The 17,568-nt window shown below is 39.9% G+C and overlaps 1 protein-coding gene across 4 annotated transcripts in view; it reads right to left on the bottom strand.

Annotated features, from left to right (window-relative positions):
• The window catches only part of NEK7 (NIMA related kinase 7), a 93,149-nt gene that overhangs the window by 45,248 nt on the left and 30,333 nt on the right, over positions 1 to 17,568 (bottom strand). For all 4 annotated transcript variants that reach the window (XM_075038878.1, XM_075038875.1, XM_075038879.1 and 1 more), the window contains exons 4-5: positions 7,076 to 7,138; positions 6,420 to 6,530 (exon numbers count right to left, since the gene is read on the bottom strand). In XM_075038878.1, the coding sequence (XP_074894979.1) occupies positions 6,420 to 6,530; positions 7,076 to 7,138 (174 nt within the window). The remainder of the gene's footprint in view (positions 1 to 6,419; positions 6,531 to 7,075; positions 7,139 to 17,568) is intronic.

Below are 17,568 nucleotides of genomic sequence, written 5' to 3' on the forward strand. Positions count from 1 at the left end.
AATGCAGGCTCTCTATTATATTGCTATGCACAGCTTACCAGAGTTAGCACTTTTACAGCCACAGCTAGTATTGCAGCTGACCAAGTAACTTGCATGACAAAGTATCATCCTTCAGTAGGTAATGGATGGGTACTGCCAGTGGACTTCATTTACAGTTGCTGACAGGAGCAGAACAGCAACACTCCTGAACCTTGAGTCCCATTCCACACTCTATGTGGCAGTAGACTACAGGACCAGTTCTCCTTTGTGTTCCCCTGTATTTGATCAGTAATTCCTATGCAACCTGCCTCTTCTCTGCCCCCATCTCAGACCTGTCCTTTCCCTATTTCTGTCACTTCATGCCATTTTCTCCATTTACACAATTGCATCCTGTTCCCAGCCAGTCCGCGTTATCCCATCCAGGCTCTCTCCCTACTGGCAGCCAGTTTGTCTGCCTCTAGGATCTTTGTCCAGTCTGTCCTGCTCTCTGGCAACACACTAGCTCTTCCCTAATCTCACTGTGCTCATGTCCACTATTGAGACTCCCATTTCATAGCTTCCCAATCCATTACTCATACTCATTTTCTTATACTCCTCAGTCTCTACTGCCACGTGTCTTAACTTCCCACTCTACCTTCTCTCAAAAACTGCTAACCAGCTAGTCCCAGTCCACTTGTTTTCCCTATTCCCAGTCAGATCCTCTCTCTCCCTGCTTAAGGATCATTTCGTTGCTTGTCCCAGCCTACTCTTCTGTCTGTCTAGTCTTTTGTCTTCACAGTAATCTCAGATTACTCCCTTCCCTGTGTTGTTAGAACAAATAAATACCCTGTGAGAGATAGGAAAGCTTCAGTCCATCCAAAGCATCTGGAAAAAGCTATTTCTGGCAAAGCCATTTCAGTCACCCATACTATAGGTTGAAGCATTCATAGTCAGTCAGGTAGTACGCAATGCTGTCAGCACTAAGAGATGCAGGAGGTTCACACAGCTCTACATGTACAGAAATCCTCCACTGTGGCTGCTATGCTCCAGCAATTTCTGTTAAACGCATATGAACACCTGTGTTAGAAGAATTTAAGTTTAGGTGAGTTTTCAAAGCCATTATTGTAAGAAAAATCCCCTGTCCAAGTTTTAAGTCTCTGTTTCAAGGCACAAGGGACTTACAATATTTCAGATACAATGGTTGCTAGATTTTAAAATCAATAAATAGATTAAAAAACAAAGAAACACACTTCTCAGCAGAATAACGTATCTTTCCTTAGCCTTCTACTAAATCATACAACATTTTTGGAAACATACACCCTCAAGCGGGCAGCTGGCATGCAACATTTTAGTGTGAAATTGTTATATTTTGACAAACTGAAAACACATTCTCACACAGCTAAATCTTTGGCATCCCTAGCAGCAAACAGAGTTACTGTCCTGCTACACACGTGTGCACAGCAGAATACAGCTTCTGCATGACTGTCATTCAAACTACATTGGAGACATCATCATCACCATCCCACCAGGCTTCCAAACATGAATGCCAACTATCTCCTACAACTACTAAAGGTATAAATCAATGTTTTGTATGATAAAGAGATAACTAAACAAAATAGTCAGTTAACAGCCGAGGGTTTCCCAAAACACTAGGTCATGCCCTGGGAAAGAGTAAACACTTGACCCGCTAAATTCTGACACTGCACCTCTTCCTTACACAGGTGTTTCCCTAACTTCATACTCCGAAAAATCTTCCAATTATCACAGCAAAAGAAAATTATCACTCTTGCAGTTAAACAAAGTCAAACTAAACCTAACATGTGCTATCAATGTTCATCAGATAACCCCACTGTCTGAAAACTATCTCTATTTCTAGCACATTCCCAGGACAGCAATCCATCAGAAAATAGTCTGAAAAAACAAGTGACAAGTTTCCGTTCTCAGCAACATAACCAACTTCACTGCAGTGAGAATAGTTGATCATGGGCTACTAGCATCCAGTAATCCAGGGCAGCTAGTCTGCAGACAGAAAAAGTAGTTGGCTCCTGTAGCAGTACATGCACCCTCAACTCTCTACTGTGCTGCAAGAACAGTGGGGCAAGATGCACTGCTAAGTCCACAAAAGCAACTTGTGCAGAAGTTTCTGACCTGCACCTGATCATGACCCAAGTTCAGAATGATGTGAATAACCCTCCTTTCAGTGCTGTCCAGCCTCACAGACACCACTGAACGCTTAGGGCAAGGCAGACTGTAATAACCAGCCCATGCCCCTATGTTCCTTCCAATTTCACTGCCATTACAACATGTCTAGAAATCCCCGAAGGCTGTCACTTCACCCTGTAGCCACCTCACACTGTAACACGCTCAGGCTGCAGTCACATGGATTCTGCAATGGAGTTGTGGCTGCTTCACACAAGCAGGAGCAGCACTCTGGCCTGGCAAAGCTGCCAATGACTGAAGCTAAAATTGCTTCTACTCTTCAAGCCCTTAAAAAAGGGCAAACTGTCCCATAATGCAGCACAAGCAAGTTAGTCAACCCTGGAGTACTGCAAATAAGTTCCAAAAACCTCATTGCTAATATATTTTGGCATGGGGAGAAGAGGGAGGGTCTGCATCTCAGACCACGTGGAGAGCAGAAACTGCCTGACTCAATTTCACCCAGTGAAGCCCCAAATATGCACCACTGGTGAAACAACAGAATGATAATCAATGATTTCAAACAAGTCTAAACACATCTCCAGCCACTGCAATGAGCAATTTAGATATGCATCAGTTGCTTGGAAAGAAGTGACTATCCCTGTATTTTGACTGTCCTATAAAAAACAAGTATGTTTAAGGACAAAGAATTCACTGTTCCCAACTACAGAAATCTGAGATATCAATATGAACTTCATACTGAAGTTTTAAATATGTCTTATTTTACCTAGCTAATTATAGTATGTTTATTTTTTTTTATTTAAAGTTGAAAAAAATACACACGCAAAGTGTTTTCTGAAGAGTGGGTGAAGTGCCTAGGTGACATTTTGTAGAATTCAAATTATTTTCCATCTATCTTGAGAAACCTGCAAACATATTTTCAACTTTTTAGATGAAAGCTTTCATGCTTGTTCCCAAAACATGATTAACTTCCTTAAGATCTGTATGACATATTCAGTTTAAAGTTTGCATATTTTTTGGTGTGCTAAGATTATTTGCAGAAAAACTAAAAATATCTGCAGAAATGAAATAGACGTAGAAGTTTATTGTTGGTTTAAAAAACAAAACCAAACCCCACACCATTTTAGTGTCTTGATAACAACCCTTCTTACAAGCCTAATAACTTTATATTTAATCTTAAATAATATGCTAATTATTCTGCAAGATAGTTCAAATTCTCATTTCAGCATCTTCAGCACAAACTTTACTAACTAGTTCTTTTTTAGTGAATCATTATAATATATTTTCTTGATTAATGCAATTAGTAGATTCTTCTTTATTCATGGCATTTTCTTTATCCAATATATCAATTGTTGCTTAAAAAAAAAAAAAATCCCAAACCAAAAAAGTCCACAGAACAATTTTCACCCTGTCGCTGTCTGTGGTGGAGGAGAACCACGACTAATCGGAAAAGGGATCAAGCCTCAAACCTGCTTTACAACATATTTTTGTATTGCAAAAGGAGGTGGTATCACAAGATAACAACAGGAGTTCTCACGAACTACCCTTAACCTTAGTAGCCATGTACTATCACCACGTTCCATAGTAGAGACTACAGACACCAACAAACAACAGGCCATGAGCAACTGGGAACTAGCACAATAGTTACTAATTATTTACTTGTAAAATCTTTGATGTAATAGTAGCCAGCAGCCTAATTCACAGATATAGAAAATCAAGAATTTTTCCTTCTTTCACCATCCCTACACAGGGGTTACACAGCACTGATATATATATTCCAGTGCAAAACCAATTGTAAGTCAAATGCAAGTATTTCCCCCTCACTGATAATGTTTGCCTCTCAATATTACAACATGCCATGTCCAAGAACTCTACCAGGCCATTAAAAGCTGTAAGGTAAGAAATCCTCAATTTTGGATCCTCCTACTTCTGACAATGGAGGCGGTACTGAAACATCTCCCTGTGACAGAGGTAATTAAAAAAAAAAAATTAAGGCCAAGTGGATTAAATCTGTGTATGTACATACCTAAACACACAGACAGAGAGAACACATGAGCTACGACTGATTTGATTATGAGATTTGTAAATGCCAATGCACAGCTGGGTTGGTTTTTTTTGGACATACAGCAGATTCTATGAATTCTATTAAAATCCATACAAATGCACTAAGTGATTTTCCTCAGCTGTCTACTCAATGGGGACAAAGAGAGTATTATTCACCAGTAACAAGGGATGGTAAAAAAGCTGGGCAGCAAGGATGTGGTTCATTAAGGGAAGAACTGAAGAATTCATTAAGGTGCACTGTGAGACACAGCAGCTTTGTAGGTATTCTCTGATGTGCCAATAATGTCATAACAAATACCGAAGTAAACTAGCTAAGTAGTTTTCCCTCACATTAACATTGGTTTCAGTGTCATTCAAGCTGTGGTCATTTACAATTTCAGAAACATGCTTGATCCTTTCTACAAATCACACAACAAGCCTGGTACCGAAATATTCTTCTGGGGGTGCCTCGACATCTTCCAACAAACTTAGAACAGCATCCTAGCAAGAACACTGGAAACCAAAGCATGGTTTGTTTGTTTTAATAACACAACATAGTTATAAACCTTAGTTGCATGACAGGCAGCCATTCTGCTAGGAAGTTTCCATACCATTACATATCATTTATTTTTCAGGGAATTTTTAAAATACTTCTTTAAGAAGATGCTATATAACTGATATGCCCCACATTTAAACTCATACTGCCCAAGTAGTCTACCAAATCATTTCCTCCACCAGCAACATGAAGATAGAGTGCATTGTGACACCTCATACATATTTAATAATAGCCTGATAGGATGTCATTAACATCAAACAGCAATCTAAGTTCGCTACATTAAACATGATCCCTGTGTTAAGAGGACAATCACAAAGTGCCTCCAAGATCGAGCCTGTAAGAAATACCCACCAACTTGGACAAGATGTAATGAAGCCAATTGCACTGAAGAAGCCATTATTCACACATAGGGTTTAATTATTATTTTTTTAAAAAGGCGTGGGGGGGTGAGGGGAGAAAAAGCTTCAATGGGTCATAAGACCAGACATGCCATAAGGCAATCTGTCACAGAGTACTCATATTAATAACTGTTGTGTCAAAACTGAACATTCAAAAGGAAAGACAAACCCTCCTTTATGTTTTATGAAATGTAAGCCCATAGAATTAATAATTCATGAGATGAAGAAAAATATCAGGTTTGGATATAAATATTAACAGAATGCTGTCAACCTGTTTAGAACCAAATTTTGACTGTCCTACCTTACAATTATCAATCTAGAAGGGAGTATTCTTCAAAAGATAAAAAAAAAAAATCAGTATGAAAGTCATTAATGAAGAAATTAACATTCTCTATTCATGTAGGTCCTAAGCAAAACAGCAGAACTCTGTTCTGTGCTCAGCTGTTGCTGAGTGAATGCTAATTGACTGGCATTATTTGTTCCCAGAGTTACGCTGTGTTGACAACAATAATGTTGATGTGCACACAAGAAAGTACACCAAAGGGACATACTAAAACCAAGACCCAGTGGAGAAAGGGTAGGGAAAGAGGGGAAGTAGTTGTCAGATGACAAATAAAGATTAAAAAGCTAGTTAAAAGTTAATATAATTTTCAGAATACAAAGTTTATACAATAGGTCTTGAATAAATTTTTCTGATTAGCTGAAGAACAGGCATTTAAAAACTACACAAGAGAGCAATTAACCCATATGCACAACCACATAACAGTAAGTTCACTGCATGTGATTTCAACCAAATATGAAATATATTTTCAGAATATTTGTTAGTCTCAGCATAAAGAAGTATTTAACTAGACTTATAAAATGATGCAGTTATTTCCATTTTAACCTTCATTTTGTTTGCTAAAGTGGTTAGCAGTTGAAGTTCAAGGTCTAAAAGAAACTCTGCATTATTATGCCAGCCCTTCTCTGATTTGGAACACAAAACACAATTGTGCCAAAAATCAGGAATGCCATCAAAATGTGTTGTTCTAAAGGGTGGTGACAGTGCTTTTCTTTACAGTTTTTTTTATTCTCCCCAGCGCTAAAGTAATTTCAGTCTAGTTATGTCCCCATCTGCACTTACATTCTGGGCAACAGTATTAAAAATACTTACATAAGCATCAATATTAGCCATACATAAAAAAAAGTCAGTCTAAACACTCCACTTTTCTCCACAGTCTTCACCCAGTGATGAGCACGCAGAATGAAAAGCCAAAGAAGTTGAATGTTACAAGCTTTTAATTTTTTTAAAAAAAGTTAATTCCTACCTTTATCATTCTAGAGAGATCTCCAGCATCAGCTAATTCCAACACTATGTTCAGTTCATTGTCTTCAATGAATGAGGCATAATATTTAATTACATTTGGATGATTCAGTTGCTAAGAAAGAAGAATAATAATGCACATTTTAGCGTAGAGCATGTCTTACCTTTTCAGACTGACAAATGAAACTTTCTTATTTAGGCAAACAACCTCTCACCTATTTCAGTATGATAGAAAAAGTATATGCTTATGAGAAGCATCTACAGATAACCATTCTGCAAGAACATGATAGCATTTTAGGATCAACATGATGACTGAAGACGCAATTTTAGAAGAATTTTGCTTCAATGTATCTATGCAATAGCATGCTAAACTGTTACCTGAAACAGTAAAGTCAATTTTTAAAATCAGTACTTTACTATACACTGAACACAGTCCTTTAAATACTGTGGGTTTAGCAGAAACTTCTACTTGAAAAGTTACCCATTATTCTATAGGATTTACTTCTCAATGTTAACTTCTAAAGCAATAAAGATTACAAAATTCCTTAAGTGAGGCTTTTAAAAACTCTACACAGGCAACAGTGGACACCTCAAGTATATCTATGAAAAACTTAATATACTTTGATGATGGCTGCACATTTTTTTAAACAAATCTTTTACCTTAAGAAGATCTATTTCTTTGATGCAGTCAGCACGGGCTTTGGCATCCATTAAATCAAATATCTATGCACAAGAGATAAGACATTTTTATTAAGTAATAAAAATATAGAAAATTGAGTGATCATTATCATTATTTCATAGCATCCATAAAACAACTTGAGTGATGCATTTCATGGCAAGTCATAATATTGCAGTAAGAAATATTCCTAATGCTCTGATGTACTGATTTACTGCTATATCGATCCTTTTAGCCCCCTCGTAGGAAACAAGTCCTTTGTAAGTACAAGTTTTCCAGTGACTTAATTGCCACCTCCACATATCTGTTCAAACACACAGCAGTAATTCAGCACATTTCCTTCAAGTTGGTTCTAATCCAAATGTCAGCTTCCTCTCCCATTCCTGCCACACCATTATCACAAACCGATTCTTTCTAGTACTTGAGCATACCTTTTTTTTGTAGTCTCTTGCTACAGTCCTTTTCTATTCTAAATAATGCATACACTTCTATTCTCTCTCAGGATCAAAACTTCACTATCACCTCCAATTCTTTCTCTCCCACTTCCTTCCCTTCAACAAGCAAAGAAGTGATTTGGATTCTGTAATTTGTTTACTAGAGCACTTTTTTTCTAAGCCCTCATCTGTCACCTTGACTTTTACAGCCTTTTGCAGATAGACTTATCTGCTCTTCTTTTTTTCCCACCTCCCATCCGCTCCAAATTACTTTGCAATGTATCTCATTTTTGCCTCCTCCAGTTAACCATGTTACTCTCCACTAATTTAAATTTTTGTGTGGAGTAATCTTTTCCTGCAGTTAGAGTCCTTGTCCATGTTCCACACATCTATATTTAATCTAATGTCTTTCTATTTTCACTTCCTTTTTCTAACCATCTTTGGGTTCCCTTCTCGCTTCACCTTCTCAGATGTGCATCTCCATACACTGCCACTGACTATTGCCGTTAGAAATGACCAAAATTTAACTTCCTCAGGGAACCTTTCCTCTCTCAATTGCTATTACTTTCTGAATAAAAACAAACAAACAAACCCCCCAAAAATACTCATCAACTTCTGCATGGTCTGCCTATTACATTTTGAGTTAGCCAGAAGAATAATAGAGGCATCCTGGCCTGTATCAGAAATAGTGTGGCCAGCAAGAGCAGGGAAGTGATTGTTTCCCTGTACTCAGTACTGGTGAGGCCGTACCTCGAGTACTGTGTTCAGTTTTGGGCCCCTCACTACAAGAAAGACACTGAGGTGCTGGAACATGTCCAGAGAAGGGCAATCAAGTTGGTGAAGGGTCTAGAGAACAAGTCTTATGAGGAGCAGCTGAGGGAACTGGGGTTGTTTAACCTGGAGGAAAGGAGGCTGAGGGGAGACCTTATCGCTCTCTACAACTACCTGAGAGGAGGTTGTAGTGAGGTGGGTGTTGGTCTGTCAGGTGGCTGGAGACAGGATGAGAGGAAATGGCCTCAAGTTGCAGCAGGGGAGGTTTAAATTGGATATTAGGAAAATTTTCCTCACCGAAAGGGTTGTCAAGCATTGGAACAGGCTTCCCAGGGAAGTGGTGGAGTCACCATCCCTAGAGGTATTCAAAAAACATGCAGACAAGGCACTTCAGGACATGGTTTAGTGGTTTAGTGGGCATGGTGGTGTTGGGATGACAGTTGGACTTGACAATCTTAAAGGTCTTTTCCAACCTAAACAATTCTATGATTTATGAGATTAGCTTTCCCAGTTACATCTTTCCAATGCACATCATTACTTTCTAGATAGTCTCCAAGAAAAGATGTATTATGTGCTGTGAAGATCACTGGTACCTGGTTCCATCAGCTCAAAATGATCAAAAGCTCAACAGCTGACAACTTCCATTTCATATCTTGCCATCAACCCCAGAAACAGAAATAAGGATTAACAGCACTTTGGGTACTGAATGCCTCCAAAGAGGTCATCTCTTAAACTGACTATGTAACTGTCCATGTAAATCACACCTTCTTTCATTCTCCCCAACGAAGTTCAAACAAATCAGGAAGTCCACATATAATGTGCTAAACCTCATCTGTATTTTCTATGCCACTATGCACAAGTTTGTTATTCCTTTAATCAACTGAAAGGAGAAATCTAAAGACTTCATACATGGAGCACAGTCCTCACAGAGCACACATGTGCTCTTGACTAGCCACTACTTCCCTTCAGACATCCAATCCTCTGTCTTCAGAGCTGGCATGAGAAAAAAACCAGCCACGAGTGGATACAAGATTCACTTTTTGATAAAAAGACAACTCTTAAGTCAAGAACTGAAATGCCAGACTTGTATACACTAAGAAGAAAAGGGGGAGGAGGAAAGAAAGAAGAAAACAAAACTACTTACCAAGAATGAAAGGGAATAAACCATGTCACAACAACTTGTATATTAACTGAGGATGATGGTAAATAAACAGACTGAGCTAGAAGCAATTATTCAAGGAAGAGGCTGGGGGACACTTAATAGAAACACAGCAGGGTAAATCACAAGAAAGGAATGCTAACACTAAGAAATAAAACAATTTCAGATGTAGTAGAAGAAAAGAATTAGTAATACATATGAAATTACAGGTACAAATATTAAAAATAAATAACACTGATGTGAAAGACAGAAAAGATGGTTTATGAATTAAGGTTGGGAACTTGGTAAAGGAGATTAAATAGCCTGCATCTGTTGTAGATCTCAACTATGAATGAAAAACCATTGCTCTTTAATCGTTTTGACAATAGACTAAAGTCCTAGTGTTTGGTACAGTCATGAAGGACTGTAATGATTTTTCTAGGAAACACTTAGGAAAATTCTAAATATGAGAAGTAGCACATTAACTGAGGAAGTACTGGAAAGGCATGAGATCATAATTGTCTTTCCCTGTAAACTAAGAGAACAGCAAATTGAAAATTTTATAGCCCCTCTCCCAAAAACAATCAATGAAAGTGTGTACCGGGGAGCAGGGAAAAAAGGGGAGAGCTATAGGGGCACATCTTGAAGCTTCACACTTTTGCTAAGTTATAGATAATAGTGAGGTAAGAACATTCCTTATAAATGATGCAGATTAGACATAGACAGAGAACTCCAAACACACTGTAGAACCTAATCAAAGCTGCAGACAAAATTTTAGACTGAAAATTATACATAAGTTATCTATTCATAACATTTGGAGAAATTACCCAAAGCACAATTTCAAGATTCAAAACCAAAAGAGTTTCATTGTGTGAAAAACCAGGGCAGTTTGCATGTTAATGACTGTTCCAATATGCTGAGAGGCATCTTAGCTTACCTATACCAGAATTATTTCCCTACACACCTAAACAAGCAAATTCTGTGAGCAAATTTTTTTATAAGCTATGCCTCTGATAGGAACATAAATCAGTACCTTTCACAGAGGAATAACAAAACAACAAAAATAAAGCCCTAGACTCAGGACTGTGAAAGATCTAGGATCAAGGCATAGGAAAGAAAGACAAAATTTTGTTTGTGTATTCTGGCTAGTATTCCCAGTACTTCTAATTTGTTATTAAACAGCCTGGACTAGACTAGACCAAGCAGCTGCTCTCAGGAAAGGACAGACTTAAGTTTTATAAACATGAGTCCCTATACTTTTGCTACACTTCATACAACAGAGTGGCAAATTTGTCACAGCTTCAGCTAAACTGAATAATTCAAACATTACCTAAATAAAATAAAGCAAGACAGAAAAACTGAGTCTTATTTGATCCTTATAAACACAGGCAACCTGCAGATTTACTGTGTATCATTTTTGAGGTTCTCCATTAGACTTTGGCCCAGATCTAACCTCAAAAGACTATAAACAGCATTTCCCAGAAATCCAGAATTTCAGTTTCACAGACACTAATGCCCTCCAACAGTAAGATTGGAAAAAAACCCCCAACCCAAAACAGAGAAGAAAAAAAAATAAAGATCACCCAGTCCATGGCCTCTGAAAAACCTCTGCTCTATCATACCAGATTCAAACAGCTTACAGAGATTTTCTTTCTGAATAGATTATCTTTCCATTTTGCCAAACTGCTGCAGTTCAGATCAGAGGCCCCTAGTGCACTAAGCTATGTCAGCTCACACAAGGAGGCTACTGTAAACGCAATGAAAAAACATTGTGCGCTTCATCACCAGAAGATGACTCAACACTGAAGAACATCTTACACTGAAAAATGGAAGTCACAGTGAAAGATTTTAAGAGCTTAAGAACATCCTTTCAAATGCACGTCAAAATTACACATGGCACCTGGCAGACCTCCGAATGCTTGTTTTGCAGGAGCTGCTACAGACCAGATGACTGTGCTGGAGAAGCTGTCCTTTGCTTGTGGTTTACTACAGACTGGCCGTTAACATAACAACCTGAAGCAATGTCAGTAGTTCTATTGCAAGAGTAACAGCTTATAGCTTTGCAGGCAGACTAATGCCACCTTCAGCTACCACTACTCTGCAAGCCAACCTGAAAGGTCAGTTTATGCTCCCCCCTCTCTTGAGTTGTTGCACACAAATCTATCTCACAAACACACAATTTGTAGCCCTGTAAAGACATGTTATTGGGCTTGCATGGCAAGGTTTTGGTAGCCAGCAGGCTATAGGGGTTGTCGCCTGACGAGCAGGCGTGGTGACCTGGTTCAGGAACGGCAACCCCCGTCCATCAGCTTGCAGACACCAATGTGGTGGACAGCAAATGGCCTTTATTGGTGGTCGACACAGCGTTATATACCTTTGGTTCACAACGCCACTTCCGTCTGCTTACATCGTAAATTAAACACTATTGGTCATTAGGAGAGGGGCTCTAACTTTCCATACACCACGAGATCTTCCGACCGCCAGACCTTAGCTACCTACACTCCCTACATCTCCTACAAGGGGTGGCTTCTGTGAGAAGCTGCCAGAAGCTTCCCCCATGTCTGACAGAGACAGTGCTAGCTGGCTCCAGGACGGACCCACCACTGGCCAAGGCCAAGCCCATCAGTGACAGTAGTAGTGCCTCTGGGAGAACAGATTTAAGAAGGGGGGGAAAAAACCTGCACAGCAATTGCAGCTGGAGAGAGGAGTGAGAACACATGAGAGAAACAACCCTGCAGACCCCCAGGTCAGTGAAGAAGGAGGGGAGGAGATGCTCCAGGCGTCAGAGCAGAGATTCCCCTGCAGCCCATGGGGAAGACCATGGTGAGGCAAGCTGTCCCTCTGCAGCCCACGGAGGCCCACGGTGGAGCAGATATCCACCTGCAGCCCATGGAGGACCCCACGCCGGAGCAGGGGGATGTGCCCAAGAAGGCTGTGATTCTGTGGGAAGGCCATGCTGGAGCAGGCTCCTGGCAGGGCCTGTGGCCCCATGGAGAGAGGAGCCCATGCTGGAACAGGTTTTCTGGCAGGACTTATGACCTCGCGGGGGACCCACGCTGGAGCAGTTCATGAAGAACTGCAGCCCATGGGAAGGATTCATGTTGGAGAAGTTCATGGAGAACTGTCTCCCATGGGAGGGACCCCATGCTGGAACAGAGGAAGAGTATGAGGAGTCCTCCCCCCGAGGAGGAAGGAGCGACAGAAACAATGTGTGATGAACTCACCGTAACCCCCATTCCCCATCCCCCTGTACCACTGGTGGGGAGTACGTAGAGAATTCAGGAGTAAATTTAAGCCCAGAAAGAAGGGAGGGGTGGGGGGAAGGTGTTTTAAGATTTGGTTTTATTTCTCATTATCCTGCTCTGATTTGATTAGTAATAAATTAAATTAATTTTCCCAAGTTGAGTCCATTTTGCCCATGACAGTAATTGGTGAGTGATCTCTCCCTGTCCTTATCTCAACCCATGAGCCTTTTGTTATATTTTCCCTCCCCTGTCCAGCTAAGGCAGGGAGCAATAGAGTGGCTTTGGCGGGCACCTGGCTCCAGCCAGGGTCAACCCACCACAAGACAGTATTGCCACTGCTATTAGCAGGCCACAGGCCTCAGGCTGCCCCAGAAACATACCACCTAAGGACTTGCAACCTTTTGTCTGGACTTCTCTTGGCCCGCACTTATTTTTTGAGCTTGGCTTTAGCTGTAGCAGCACATGCCTTGCAGTAGAGTGACTTAACTGTAATGAAGTCATTACAGTCAAATGACTTGTGTCTAACCTGTTCTTAGATTCAGCTCAGCTTTGTGCAACTGCACAGTCTTAAGGAAATTATAGCAGATATAATAAAGGTCTAACAAAACTTGAGTGATTAACATCTGTAAACTTTTTGGATCAACACAAAGTATTAGCAACTGACTGCTTGAAAGCACGCAGCAAAATCCCACACAGAGCCACCACCAGGATCCTCTTCCCAGTAGAGCTCAGAACACTGATGATGCTCCATACATCGATTATTAGAAACTAGCAGCAATTAGACTGTAAGTGTTAGCATCACTGTAATTGGCTAACAATAAAAACTGCTGCATTTTGATTAGCCTGCTAGGGCATTAATTAGACTAACAATAAATTCTAATTCTTGACTCCACTTATGAGGTCAGGATCATAGGGTAACTCAGACTGGAGGTGTGTTTCTCTAGTCAGCACAAATTGAGCAGTGTAATACACTCTTATTTAAAATCCTAAATATTTTTCCCCAATTTCTATTTTCAAGGACTATGATAAGATTAACTTTTCTACAAAGGAATTACGTTTGCTGTGGAAAACCTAATAATAAGCAAAAATTATAGTAAATACTTGTATGATGTGCCAATTTTCTTGAAGAGTGTAATCAAAAAAAAATCTCATTTTGGTAAGCACTATACCTTAGTTAGCAATTACTGTGAAATTCCTGAAAACAACTAGGGAAAAAAAAAAGTTGGGAGGGAAGGTTGATCTGCTTGAGGATAGGAAGGCTCTACAGAGGGATCTGGACAGGCTGGATCGATGGGCTGAGGCCAGTCGTATGAAGTTCAACAAGGCCAAGTGCCAGGTCCGGCACTTGGGTCACAGCAACCCCATGCAGCGCTACAGGCTTGGGGAAGAGTGGCTGGAAAGCTGCCCAGCAGAAAAAGACCTGGGGGTGCTGGTTGACAGCCAGCTGAATATGAGCCAGCAGTGTGCCCAGGTGGGCAAGAAGGCCAACGGCATCCTGGCCTGCATCAGAAATAGTGTGGCCAGCAGGAGCAGGGAGGTGATTGTTTCCCTGTACATGGCACCGGTGAGGGTGCACCTCAAGTACTGTGTTCAGTTTTGGGCCCCTCACTACAGGAAAGACATTGAGTTGGTAGAGCATGTCCAGAGAATGGCAACCAAGTTAGTGAGAGGCCTGGAGCACAAGTCTTATGAGGAGTGGCTGAGGGAACTGAGGCTGTTTAGTCTGGAGAAGAGGAGGCTGAGGAGTTATCGCTCTCTACCACTACCTCAGAGGAAGGTGCAGTGAGGTGGGTATTGGTCTCTTCTGTCAGGTGGCTGGAGATAGGATGAGAGGAAATGGCCTCAAGTTGCAGCAGGGGAGGTTTCTTTACTGAAAGGGTTGTCAGACCAGGGACATGGTTGAGTCTCCATCCCTGGAGGTATTCAAAAAGTGCATAGACAAGGCACTTCAGGACATGGTTTAGTGAACATGGTTGACAGTTGGACTCGATCCTGAAGGTCTTTTCCAACCTAAATGATTCTATGATTTTATGATAAATACAGCTGAAGAGACTTAAGAGAGCATTTTCAAAGGCCTTAGCAATTTTTTTCCATGTAGCAAGAATGCTAAATGAGACAAAACTTTGTTTTTAGCTCTCAGTTCTTTACCTCCTCTATATGCTATTGACTGCAGTAGGAAGAGTTGAAGGACAAGCATACGTTGATACTCCAAAATATTCCCCTCTGTGTGCTAAGCAACTAAGGGATCTCTAGTTACTTCGCATTGAATCACTTCTCCCGTACCTTCATGTGAGTGTAGATTAGTTTTATTCTTTCAGCATTCTAGAAGTATCAGTTGTAAGTACTGTCAAGAGGTACCAGTATTTTTATAGTTTCTACGCTATTCAAAGATACAGAGCAGGAACTGTTCCCTATGCAGACGTGTAAACTAAACAAAGACTGCAACACATGAAATCAACTTCCTGAGTAAAGTTCTTACATATACGCTCACACACACAACCAGAGCTCCTAGAAAGCTGTTTGCATAGCAAGAAGGTTAGAAACAATGAACCACCAGGTGGAAAACAACAGGCCTTAGCTTCTAAGTATAGACTATTTTGATGAATTACCAGCTACGAATTTAACCCACCATCTGAAGTAACGTGCCAAGTTGGGAATCTACTTGATTCCTCTTGCTCTGAAATCCATCACTTTTCCAAGTTTTCCTTTTCAGTATTGAAAAGGATGAAGTTCTTTCTAACCTCACCACTTAAATGACAATTCAACCTATTTCTGTTTGAAATTCTGTATAAAACAAAAATACCAAAAAGTGTTTCCAAAGCAAAACACAATGATTGCTGTAACATAAACCTACAGATAAGTAAGCAAAATAAAGACTTGAATGCACATAAATATTGAGATATGATATTGAATAGCAACGAGCATTAGAGTATTTTGCCATCACAGCACTGCTGTGCTGAGACAATAGTGCTTCATAAAGTGTGAAATTACAAGTGCTTTCCTAAGATTAATTATCTGTAATTCAGGCTTGAAGTAGCAATGCACTGACAATGCACAATAAATAATGAATGTAAGTGCTAGATAAAAAGATTCATTGTCTGAATCTCTAACACAGGGGTCTCCAATTTTGGAATGAAAGGGAAAGAAAGGTGGAACAATGTAAGCCAAAAAAGTAATGAATCTGGAATTTTGTTGAAATAAGCAGTTTCACATAGTATTTTAAATTTTGAATAGCTAAGGTTTACCTAAAAAAATAGCTCAAAAACTGAACTCATACAGTCTTACAGTCATTCAGTTCAGGTACTTACAACTCTTTTGCCCTTTAACGATGTTTTGTGAGTGTTTATTCCAGTATCTAGCAGTTGCTTACTTCCCCCTTGGAAGTGACCAATGGAGCAATCATTGCTCAGAATGCCAGACCATACCTCAAGGTGTTATTGATGGTTCTGTTTTAAGGATTACCTAGCGTGGCAGTAGAGACGTACTGCTTCTTCCTCAGGCATGATCTTTCAGTATAGTTTGGACCTCAGACTTAACATGTTAAGAAACTCACTTAGAAGCTCTTCAAACTTACACTGCTATGTTCATAGTTTATCTGTGGTTGATCTTTCCTGACATTTCTTTGAGTCAAAGTGTAGTTTAGACATTTATGAAAGTGAAGTAATAAAGATTTGGGGTTTAATTCTGGTTTTATTTAGGTAATATTTCAACAGCATCTCAGAAACATAGTTCCATGGGAAAAGAGAGAGCCTACTTATTAGAAATACCACCTCTCTAATTCCAAGAAGGCAAACCATGCATGGGAGGATGAAGCACAAAGGGTACAACGAGAAGAAAAGACCCAACATAGTATTTTGTGTATTCTGCTGGTTAAATCACTAGAAAGAAACTGCCAATTAAACAGTTTTCACTCTGCTACATATCCTACTGGAAACCAAATCAAGAATACCAATTCTTCGTGTCATCTGGACTCAGCAGCAACTACAAATTCAGAAGGAGTGGTTTCTGTCACCATCTGCTTGTCCTTTCTCCCACAGCATCTTACTGCCACTTGCTTCTGCTCACATTTAGTTCCACAAACATACATTTTGTACACATTAATATAACATTTATCAATATTGTACATATTTCAGCCAAATAAAATTTTAATAGCAGAAAATAAACATTCTTGTTGGAAAGCTTTGTAAGATCTCAAAACTGGCAATCCTTTTGGAACAAATAATGGCCTGAGATCCAGTAACTCTTAAAGAGAGGATAACTGAAGAATTCTTAAGTCACATCAGCCCTTGAAGGTAAAGACAAACATGGGGAACCACTGACCAAATACACATAAAGAGAGCAGCTATACACCCAACCCAGCCAGGAAAACAAAATGGGGAGGGGGTGGAACAGACACGCTTGCAAGATCAGAGAGGAAGGCATGTAGTAGTTAAGATGTGAGATGGAATGGGCAGAAAATGGGAAAGTAGAAGGAAGTCCAGATCCAGATCACAAAATACAGCATTTAGAGACATTGGCTCAATGTGGAAAAGTGGAAAGTAGTATCCATGCACAGGTCTAAAAGAGAGAGAATAGACCTCTCCCTCACAACAGAAAGAAGCATTCCTCCTGTTCTGTCCATGCTGAGCTTCCATTAATGAGGCATTAGAAAAAATGGCAGTATTTTAATTTGAATAAAAGAAAACAGGACTGAAATTAAAAGCAAGCAGCACCATCACAGAGCAGACCCACAAGACCTCCTCTGAAAAAGCAATTACTTTTCACCAAAAGATATCTATGAAAACAAATTTTATAGTGAAATTAAGTATTGTGACCATCTTTAACAAAAATATTTCTAGGGAATCTTAGGGAAGGTCACAGAAGCACAGTAACGACTAAGATGGTCTTCT

The sequence above is a fragment of the Buteo buteo genome, chromosome 10 (assembly GCF_964188355.1).
Source record: "Buteo buteo chromosome 10, bButBut1.hap1.1, whole genome shotgun sequence".
NCBI lineage: Eukaryota > Metazoa > Chordata > Aves > Accipitriformes > Accipitridae > Buteo > Buteo buteo.